Source organism: Parasteatoda tepidariorum, chromosome 8 (assembly GCF_043381705.1).
Source record: "Parasteatoda tepidariorum isolate YZ-2023 chromosome 8, CAS_Ptep_4.0, whole genome shotgun sequence".
Classification (NCBI taxonomy): Eukaryota; Metazoa; Arthropoda; class Arachnida; order Araneae; family Theridiidae; genus Parasteatoda; species Parasteatoda tepidariorum.
Window position 1 is genome coordinate 31335989 of NC_092211.1, and position 10939 is coordinate 31346927.

Sequence of the window (10939 nt, forward strand, 5' to 3'; positions counted from 1 at the left end):
ATATATATATACATGTCAACCGACGACTATTTACATTTTATTAAAGCGTCACTTGCAAAATATGATCTTGTATTGAAACTGAAAGCATTTTCTACATTTCACGAAAGCGTTATTTATAAACAATAAGTTGAATTTAAAACGAAACGACAGAAATCTTTTTCGCTTAGTTTAGTTTTTTCATGATAGATGCAAATAAATTAATGGGACTATTTGCAAACTAAATAGTTTTTAAAAATACTTATTCGTATATCATGAAGATTAAAGTCTCGTATAATGCTTAACTTATTCCTACTATGTTTTAATTTAAAAACAGAGGTGAAAAAAAATATCTTGAAATTTTTAGGTTCCTGAAATTAAAATGTTAGATTAAAATGTGAACAAGAAGTCAAAAAAGGAAGTATAAATATTAAAGTGTGAGTAGCGAAATCAACGCTTTTCAATAACTTACTTGCACAACGCTCTTTCCATTGCAACGACGTCAAATGGATTTGCACCAGGTTTTTGGTACTCTGCAAAGTAATCAGCAAAGCATTCCTCACCAGGATCTGTAAACATCATTGAATCACAGTCTCCTTCTATATCTAAGTAAATAAAGAAATATTTCAAATTCAAAATATATATGACAAGTGGTCCATATTGAACTTTTGTTTCTTCTAATCAGTCATTTTGCAGCTTAAACGCAAGCATTTTTGTGACATAAAGTGTAAAATGTTACTCTAAACACAAGGGATTTAAAGCATGAATTAATTGTTAAGCTGAGTAATACAAAGTTAGGTCACTGTAATCAAAAGGGCTAATTGGGTTTGACCTTTGATGTTTCAAATATTTCAAATTTCTTGCTAAATGTGCAATTTTTGATTAAATTTTGAGTCGTGTTTTGTAACACGGTGTGAAATTTCACGTCGCAAAAAACCTCTCATGCAACAAGACCAACTAAAATGCTTTTGTTTGTGGATCAAAAATGCTTCAAAATTAGGCAAAGAACTCTAAATTTACACTCTTCTTCTACCTAAAAATAACTGTTTGCAAAAGAATATACTTGCATCAACTACAATAAATGGCTATTTAAAAATAATAATGACTGCGAGAAATAACAGTTGCAACTATACAATGTTAAACACAATGTTGCTATTGCAGAATGCTTAACATGATGTAGCTACTATGCAATGCAAAATACAATGTTGCTACTGTACTATATTAGTACGAAGGAATATTTATAATTACATTTCATACATTGTACTATTTTGCATTTTTAATAAAAATCAGCATTTACAGATTAAACTACATTATGAAACAATAGGTTATTGTATTAGTTTCGATTGGCTTATAAGCAACCTTACAATTAAAAAACAGCTCAATTTCCATTTTTTTTTTGCTTATTTAAGTCTGAGTATCGTACATTTCAGTATAAGAACTACAAAATTTTGGTGTTACACTTTTGTTTTCTTTACAATTAATGGATGGATGCTACGGATTATGATTGTGTTTATAAATTGTGTCCCACTGAAAAAAAGTCACTCGGATCTTGTGCAATAATTGGACGCAAAGAAATCCAATAAGAGCTAAACATAAATATTAGAAAATATTGTATCTGAACATATATTTACAAGGAATTTCTCACTTCCTGCTCCATCTAGGCGAAAGAAATTGAATATGTATTGAAAAAGTGGAAAATGGTGTTCCAGTGATGCAAAGCCAATCAGTGTTGATAGCCAATATATCTGCTATGTTTATATATGATTTGAAATATATTGAATTTAACATTTGAAATATTTAGATGAACTTGCACAAACTGAGCTTAGTTAATTTTTGCACCGAATTAAATAGCATTTTACTTTGTGTTAAGCCTAATTCCAGGAAGCCTCAATTCTAGCTCAATACCCATTCAACTCATGCCGTTTGTTGCCTCAATTATGCTTAAAAGTTATTCCGCTCTTATTAAAATGTTTTTCTAGCGTCCTCTTTAAAATCCTATCAACAACATGTTGTGCTTCAATTTAAATAGCACTAATGAATTGAAGAAACACAAATAACAAATTAACTTTAAGAATCATTTACGATCTTACAATATAAGAATATAGAAATATAGTACCTTTTAAATCATTACTGCATACTGCACTCAAATTGTCATGATATTTCCTGGCTGTATCAGCAAATCCTGTTTTGCATTCTTCAGCTGCTTGTATCTGATATTTTGCTATTTTGGGTTCATGTCTATAAATGAAAAGTGAAAGCAATATTACTTTCTGATGAATCAGTTTAAATTACTCCATTTTAATAAAATATTTCTTTCAGTGGAAAAATATACAGGTGCTAGTAATCATCAAGATATTTTGTGACACAAAAAAAATTTTACATTTGCACTTACGTTATACTTTTAAATATTTTTTTTTTGCCTGCCGATACGAAAACATTTTTGCACTTAAAAGTTTTATTGATTTTCTAGCACTTAACGAATTTTTTGATTTCAACCTACTAGCATAATCGTACTTGGTAGAAGTGGAAGAAGCTTGAAGGATCATCCCCAACCCACACTACTGGGATGAAGTGGAAGAGTTTGAGCAAACAGCTTTTAAATCTTAAAACAAATCTGCTAGCATGAATCGGTTAGTTAAAATTGCAGACATAAAATTTTGAAAAGATTGGAGAAGTGTAAATATCTTGGAAAAAGGTATACCTAAAATGCTTCTAATAAAGCTTATCGACGGCTTGAAAATTCTTTGGCTATTACATAGTTAAAAACACTACTTTACGTTTGATGAAAAAAAATTCTCTTAACTTAATACCAATACTAATTCGATAGAATGTATTGCAGTGCAATTCACCGTTTTCCGTAGAAAACGTTACATAGTTCTGCAATATGAAAAGCAATCAGTAGTATACAACTGGTTACACAGCACTGCAGTTTTAGTGAACGAAAAAAGTTTCAGATTAGCATCTTATTAGACCATATTATGGTTCTAGTTACTGACATTATGGCCAAGTCAGGGGAAGAATTTTAAGTTGACCAGTGGTTTTTGAGAATCTCTTAAACGTATTTTCGAGTTAATTGTTATCGAAGTTTAACTTGAGTGTACTTACTGCTTTTCTTTTTGATAGTTATGTATTTTCAAGAAGCCTAATTTTAAAATCTTATGATTAAAGATATATGATAGAAATCAGGAGCATAGATCAACTAATCTTAATTAATATTAACTCTAATAAATATTAACTTTAAGTTGGAAAAGTATGAAGAGGAAAGTTTTCAAAGGAAAAATGTATAGAAATTTGTGTTCTGATTTAAATTGTCCTTAGTTTGAACCAGAACTAGTACATTGAAATGTAATATCATGGAAAATGTTCTAATGATAATGTATACCTACTTTTGTATCATTAAAGGTGGTCAGACATGACTTTAAGGGACTTAATTTTTTCATCAGCTACAATTTTGGTAAATACTAGTTGTAAATAATATTACGAGTAAGAATTTAATTACAATTTTAAGAAAAGACTTACTGGCACCAGCCTCCACTATAATCAGCGTTCCATTTATATTGGAACACTTTATCCAGATAGCAATAATAGGGGGACAAATAGTCAACGTCTTCATCTTCTTGAGAATAAGCCAAGCCAATTACGACTAAAAGAAAACAATAAATATAAGCTATATATATCTATATATATATATATATATATATATATATACATTCCAAATTATTGGATTGAAGACGGTGCATCAAAAATGAATATAAGTGACGCTTACTGTACAGGCATTTGGGGACAGTGTAAATCTCAAATAGTAAAATTTAAAATTTAAACTTAAATTTGGTCACAAAGTGATTGGAAAGTTATTGCAAGAAAGTTTAGCTTTGAAATTTTCCCCTTTCAACGTAAAGTTGGTTTTTTTGTTACGTGTTTCTTTTTAAAAATCTAATTATTTGAAAAATAATTCATCAGAACACTCTGACACTACACTAAAAGTCTGATAATTTCAAAAATAATACATCAGAGCACCCTGACACTACACTGTAAGTGTGATAATTTGAAAAATAATACGTCAGAGCACCCTGACACTACACTTAAAGTCTGATAATTTGAAGAATAATACATCAGAGCACCCTGACACTACACTAAACGTCTGATAATTTGAGAAATAATACGTCAGAAACCCCCTGACACTACACTAAAAGTCTGATAATTTGAGAAATAATACGTCAGAGCACCCTGACACTACACTAAAAGTCTGATAATTTGAAAAATAATGCATCAGAAACCCCCTGACACTACACTAAAAGTCTGATAATTTGAAAAATAATACGTCAGAGCACCCTGACACTACACTGAAAGTCTTATAATTTGAAAAATAATTCATCAGAGCACCTGGCACACGGCAACTGAAGTAGCTCTGTAGACTGAGTACCTTGAATAAATTAAAAATAGGTTAGCAATAGTTGAGCTATTGGATCCAATTGACGTACTATGTGCCCTCAAAGTGGAGATAGCACTTTAAATAAAATATTTGCAGTCCTACCTCCACTATTGGTAAAAGTCCTGCAATCCTACTGAAATTTCAATTAAAAGAACTATTCATTGCTCTGAAATTAGGAAACTATCCATGGGTTTGGGAGGTACAAAAAGGTGTTGAGGTGATAGAAAGGCTTAAAATCTGTAATAATATCGCTTCTATAAGCACCTTTGCTTTTTCTAATCATTTGACCGCCTTGGCTCTTGAACTTTCATTGTTAGCAATTTCTAACTCTGTTCAGTTTGCCACTGCACAAATTAAATTTTGAATTGATGAATTTCTAGCTCTTTTAAAAAGTTCTAGCTCTTCTGTATTTTTACTTCCACAAATTAATGGTATTTCCATGGGAGCTAGTTTTAGTTCAACTATGGATAACCTATGAAAAATAACTATATAACGAGATAAATTACAATTTCTTATCTTGCAGATAACATTTCTGCATTATTTTTTTTGAGTTTCAAAGTTTACACATAACACAATGATGAGAATATTAAAATGATATACTGAATAGTGACATACTAATTTTCTAAATACATAATCTTCATTCATTTTAAGTAAATATATTTAGAAATATTAGTATCCAATTTCTCCTTTAAACTAACTTTACTGATTCAATATTAGAAATATGTATTGAACACTAAATATATCCAAAAGGAATAAAATATTAATATTTCTATTTCAATTAACAATTTCTATTAACAATTTCGAAATAAAAATATTTAATAATATTTTCTTCCTAGATACAGTCTTTAATAACACCATCTTTAATACGTAAAAATTAAAATGTATTCAAAACCAAATAAACATAATGAGTGAAGACATTATACATACGGCATAAAACTAATCCAGAGAACCACTTCATGATGTCTGTGTTGCAGTGACTGTGTAAAGAATTGAATTTTTGCTGAGATTTTTAAGGTAATTTAAAGCGAAAACTGACAGCTGTTAAGAAAAGATATTATTCATATCGTTGCTCTGATAGTAATAATGACCTTGAATCTGCCAGGAAAAGGGCATTCACTTCCGTAGTAGTAAACACGTAATGTAAAATAAATAAAACACAATAAAAGCGATAAAAAATTTATTACTATGTCATTACGGGTGAATGACGAGTGTTTCCTGGGAGCGAAATCTTTTAAATGTTAAATCAGTAGTTGCGGGCATATACTCAATAATTCATTAACTTTTTTTTTCACTTTATTTTTCCTCCTCTTCTTGACTTTCACGAACTACTAATTTCATAAATTACACAGAAATGAGACTTCAAAAGTACTTTTTTCAGTACCATGAGATATTTTTTTTTAAATTTTAAAGACATTCTTTTTAACATGAGAGAAAAAATACGAGACCAACAGAATTGAAGTAACGTACCTACCATTTAAAAACACGTACCAATAACCTGACTGTATTCACTTCCGACACTGACCACAAAAAATTTTACTATCTTTATTGTAAAAATAAAATATATCAAAGATTAAAGAAACAAATTTTCTTATTATTTACTGAAATTTCATTTTAGTCCAGTAATTATAGCAAAAAAAATGATGCTTTTGTGGAAAAATTAATTACCAGGGTATTTTTAAACAGAAGGTTTTGTTACTTCATAATTTACGTTGTTATACGCTCTCAATTTCATGTTTTATATTTCAGACAGCTTTCGTTTCTTGTCATTCACGTCTGGCAAGTCTTGAAAATGGATGCCTGTTTTTGAGGGTTCGAAGCATGCAGCTTTATTTTAATTTGTATATTTTTGAAGCGAATGAAATTTTAAAAAAAATAGTATCTTGTTATATTTTTGGGTGCAACATGACCTTATAGCCATTTTTAGATCACTTTTTAAATCGATAAGAATTCCATCTATGTAGACCACGTGGAAGATCCTAAAAGATCTAATTGCAGATTCTGTTAAATTTTCTTGCACTTAAACCATGTAACACTTCTCTCTATATTTAGTTGAATGATTTCAGCGGAACAAAACTCGAATCTGTGATTAGAATTCCAACTATGTAAAGCGATGGAAAATTCTTATACCAGGGTTTGACTATTTTCCTGAGAAAATCGTAAACTTTGCTCTTCACCCACTGAACTTGATTTTCGGGAGTCATTCCATATTTTGAAAATTCTAATGAGTTAGTTAATGATCTTTCGAGTGATCAACCGTTTCCTAATATTTGGTACTCTGTTCAAATTTAATCTGTTGCACCCTGGGACTCCCGCAAAATCCACTCAGTCATGTTTCTGATCTCCTTTTTTCATTATCGTGCTGTTCCCCAGTTCCTAATGTTTAAACCACCTTTCCCGTATTTGCCTCTTTACTTTTGTAATTTCATTTGGTGTTTAGACACTGAGGAGTATTTTTGTTAATAGAACCGAAACTGTACTTTTCTCGTAAAAACCATCTCTGAACTTTTATTTGTACTTTATTCATGTTGCTTTGTGCTAAAACAAAAAATATAAAGCAAAATGTATTTTTTGCTTCAGTCTACATAGCACAAAGTATACCCTGTCTTTTACAGTGGATTCGGAAACGAAGTTGCTGACTTGAGGAAGCTGCTGGGGAAGGTAGCGAACTGCCTACTGCCCTTTCCACCAAACTAAGAACTTTTGTGGTCCACTTCCAGTTTTTGGCTAATATAAACACCTCTTGGAGGATCCCTCCCGAACATGCCTGGTATGCCTCTGAGTCTTCTGGACTGTCATTGCAGTGATCCTGTCCAAGACTTAGGGTCTACCCAAGTCAAAACTCTTGACGGTTTCATCACAAAATTTGATGGTTTATGTTGGTTTCAGAGTGATTGATGGTCCAACATCATTTGATGGTGACCATCACCCAACATTTTCCATTATATGTTCATGGTTTATGATATACCAACAAACTTCCATCATTCCATGATGGAAATGCTACTTTAATACTATGATGGTCAGCTATAAAGAGGAATAGATGGTTAACCATCTTCTCATGAACCAACAACAGATGATGATTCGTGGTGGTTTGTTGGTTCCCAGGAATATACCATCAAAACATATTTTTTTTAATGACTGATCTACGATGGTCCAGTTGGACCATCGTAAATCTGTCCGAATTCTCACATTGGGATGATGGTTGTTCATGATTGTTCCAACATTTTATTTCTAAGAAACTATGATTAAAATTTCTGATGGTTCAACATTTACAAACCATCAAAACAAGTTTCTATTCTTATGTTGGACCGTCATAAATCCGTTTGAATTCCTATATAGAGATGATGGTTACTTGTGTTGGTTACCATCAAAAAATATTACGGTTCATGATGGAATTATTGATAATTATCAACAAGATTATATTAGTCCATCAATAGAAAAATATCAAAAATTTTGATTTGGATAAGATTTAGATTACCATCTAAACCACGGGTTTCCAACTTACATGAGGCCGGGGGACACAATTAAAAACACAAATCAAAAGGCTGGCCGCAACTTTATCAAAAATTTTTGTAGGATTCTTTTTTTTGTTTGAAGAAACATTAAATATTACTGTCAGAGTTTCGCCAAGTTGTACAAAACAAAGTGTTGAATTACAAATTAAAATAAGAAGTAGATTTTTGAAAATATTTAATTGTTATTAATAATAATTTTAAAGACATTAATAAATAATAAAAATTCGAGCTACAATAACTTTTATGTGCACCTATGTATTAAACAATTAATGTGCAACAGATATCTAATTGTTAAGGTATTAAAACTTACATAAAAGCACACAAAATATTCAATCAGAAAATTGAGGTTTGTCTGCTGCAACCACCCAGGGCTAAAGAGAATAGAAGGGCTGGTTCATTCCTTTGAAGTATCTCTTGCCGCGCCGATCCTCCGACGTCACTCTAGTGACGTCACTTTGGCGCAAAGCTCGCACTTTTACTTCAAGAACGGAGCGTTTGGCCTTACTAGCTCTAACTAATATTGGATCATTTCTTTTTGCGAGATATTCTAAGACATTTGTTATTTCCTATAATGACTTTCCTCAGTTTTTGCAGTGAATTTACAAGAATTTAAAACTATTATCTAAATGCCAGTTTGCGCGGTTGCTACTTGCAAAAATTCTGATATAAAGACAAAAGGAAAAAGTATAATTTTTCTCGTGTTCCCTAAAGTAAATGAACAACTATGTAAAGAATGGATTCCGAAATGACACAGTTAATATAAGACCGCATTACGTTTATTCTGTCGTAAAGAACTTTTATAAAAATTCACTATCTAAATAGAAACCGCCTCGCTACTTCATAAAGAAAGGCAGGTGAAAAGAATTAAAAAATAGATAAAGTCAAAGAAAATTAAAATGTAAGNGTATTAAAGTCATTATCAATTTACCGCCGATATAAACTTTAACGTTTGTTTCGTTCTCTCTACTTTTATTAATAAAAAAAATATATATTGGACATCCATTTAATAAAAATGAATGTTTCTTTTTATCTTTTAGGTTAAGAGCGATCGTAGCTTCAGCTCTAAGAGCGGAGTGAACTAGCCCTTGTATTCTCTTTAGCCCTGGCAACCACCAGAGAATAGAAATTTGCAATTTAAAATTTACAAATGTGTGTGTAAATATTTTCGTCCAAAATGAGTGATTTCAAAAAGTTAAATCGAAGAATTTCTTCGAGAAAATTTTTGATATGCACACGCTAAATTATATTCACAAAATAAAAAAAAAAAAAAAAAAAAAAAAAAAAAACAAAAAAAAAAAAANTAAAAAAGAACAACATAGACGATTATTTTTGAATAACCTGAAAAAACCTGAGAAATAATTTTTTTTTGCACCCTTGGTATGATATATTTCACAGAAACGAAGAAATTAAATTTTTATAAACGAGAAAAGTATTTTAAACCCATATAGATTTTTTACGAAAATTGTCCGCAAAAAATGACAACTAATATATTTTAGTTCGCGGGCCGCCAGTTAGAAACCCCTGATCTAGACTCAGGACTGATCACATTAAGAGTCTAATTTTTAACGGAAATCAGACGACTTATGCTATTATGCCGTCTCTTCTCCCTCATCTTAGATTGTATTGGTGCCTATGTGGGGCAGTTGTTAAATGAGGGGGATGCTGTTTTTGGATTTAATTGTGCGACATGATCTCTTGGACCTCTCTAGTTTGTAGAAGCCAATGGGGATAAGCAACAACTTGCGATAACTTTTTTTAAGATGGTCGTCTTAAAAATAGTCAAAACTATATAGCAATACTTTTTTTAAAAAAAATTTGCTTATTGTCTTAGTTATTACTTTGTAATAAGATGATCGTTTTTCGGGGGTTGGACAAGAACCATTTTTTCCCCAAAATTCCTCTCCAATCAATACCTTCTAAATAATCTTCCCGTTGCTTACTACACTATACTTTTGCTTGTTCTTGTCTACGTGTCGACTGGAGCTGTTTTTCTCTAGCATGACCATCTTCAAGGTGTAATAACTCTCGGAGAAAACTGATTTTTCACCATTATTGATTTGCGAAAATTTAGTAATCATTAAAAGGCAGAAAGTGGAAAATCGATCCTGATTTTCGTGAAAAATGAACATAAATCGTTCTGCCTCCTTGATCTTCAGATGTTATATTTTTGTTTCTAAGGTAAAGTATTATATATTTTATAATTGTTGCGTATTTGTTTACTTGATTTTGCATCAGTTAAGGTGAAGGTTTGCAAATAATATTTGGACAACAATCTGACTAGCTATAGAACTCAAATCATAACTGAAACTTCGAGTCTGACCAAAAGCCAACTATAAATATGTTCAACCAATGGGTATTGAAACTTTACTCAAACCTTTGTAAGCATAATTAAATGTTTGAAAATTGTTACAATTAAAAATTGCGTTGATAATATATCAAATAATAATTTACTGATAAGAAATTGAAATGAATTACACATTGAAATTGAAAGTATAAATAAGCAACAGGTGAGATGAATTTTAGCATATTAATCTAAGTACATAACAAATAAAACTTTCTTCAATGGCATAGAAGAAAGAATCTTAATCTTTTTTTAATATATTATTTTTTTTTCGGTGAAAATGATGTCACATAAGATTTCTCCTTGATTTGCATTGGAAATGGTTGACAGAAAGAAATAACACGCGATTCCATTAAAATTATACTGCAATCTGGGGTTTATTATCCAAATACATAAAGGAAAAAGAGTATTGTCAAAACTATTAGAATAATACTCGTAGAGATAGTGTTTCTAGCACTATGAGAACATCAGAAAGCTCAGTAATTTTTACCGAAATGCTTAGATAATAATTTCTTAAAATTAACAATGAAATATGGTTTTATAATAGGTGATAAAATGTGATAAAATTTACTAATTTTATCATGACGCCTGAGAAAATTGCTTAAAAATCATTTATTCGGTTAAATTTATTTTTCCATTTATTATTTTTTGCAAAACGTGTGTTAATAAGAACAATAA

At 30.6% G+C, this 10939-nt stretch overlaps 1 protein-coding gene across 1 annotated transcript in view; it reads right to left on the minus strand.

The window, feature by feature from the left end:
* The window catches only part of LOC107448837 (uncharacterized), a gene marked incomplete at its 5' end in the record, with an annotated part of 6812 nt that extends 1427 nt beyond the window's left edge, over positions 1-5385 (minus strand). Inside the window, 4 exon segments of the mRNA XM_016064188.3 lie at positions 449-581; positions 2093-2214; positions 3496-3619; positions 5336-5385. Of these exon segments, the coding sequence (XP_015919674.1) occupies positions 449-581; positions 2093-2214; positions 3496-3619; positions 5336-5366 (410 nt within the window).
* Positions 5386-10939: the final 5554 nt, after the last annotated feature.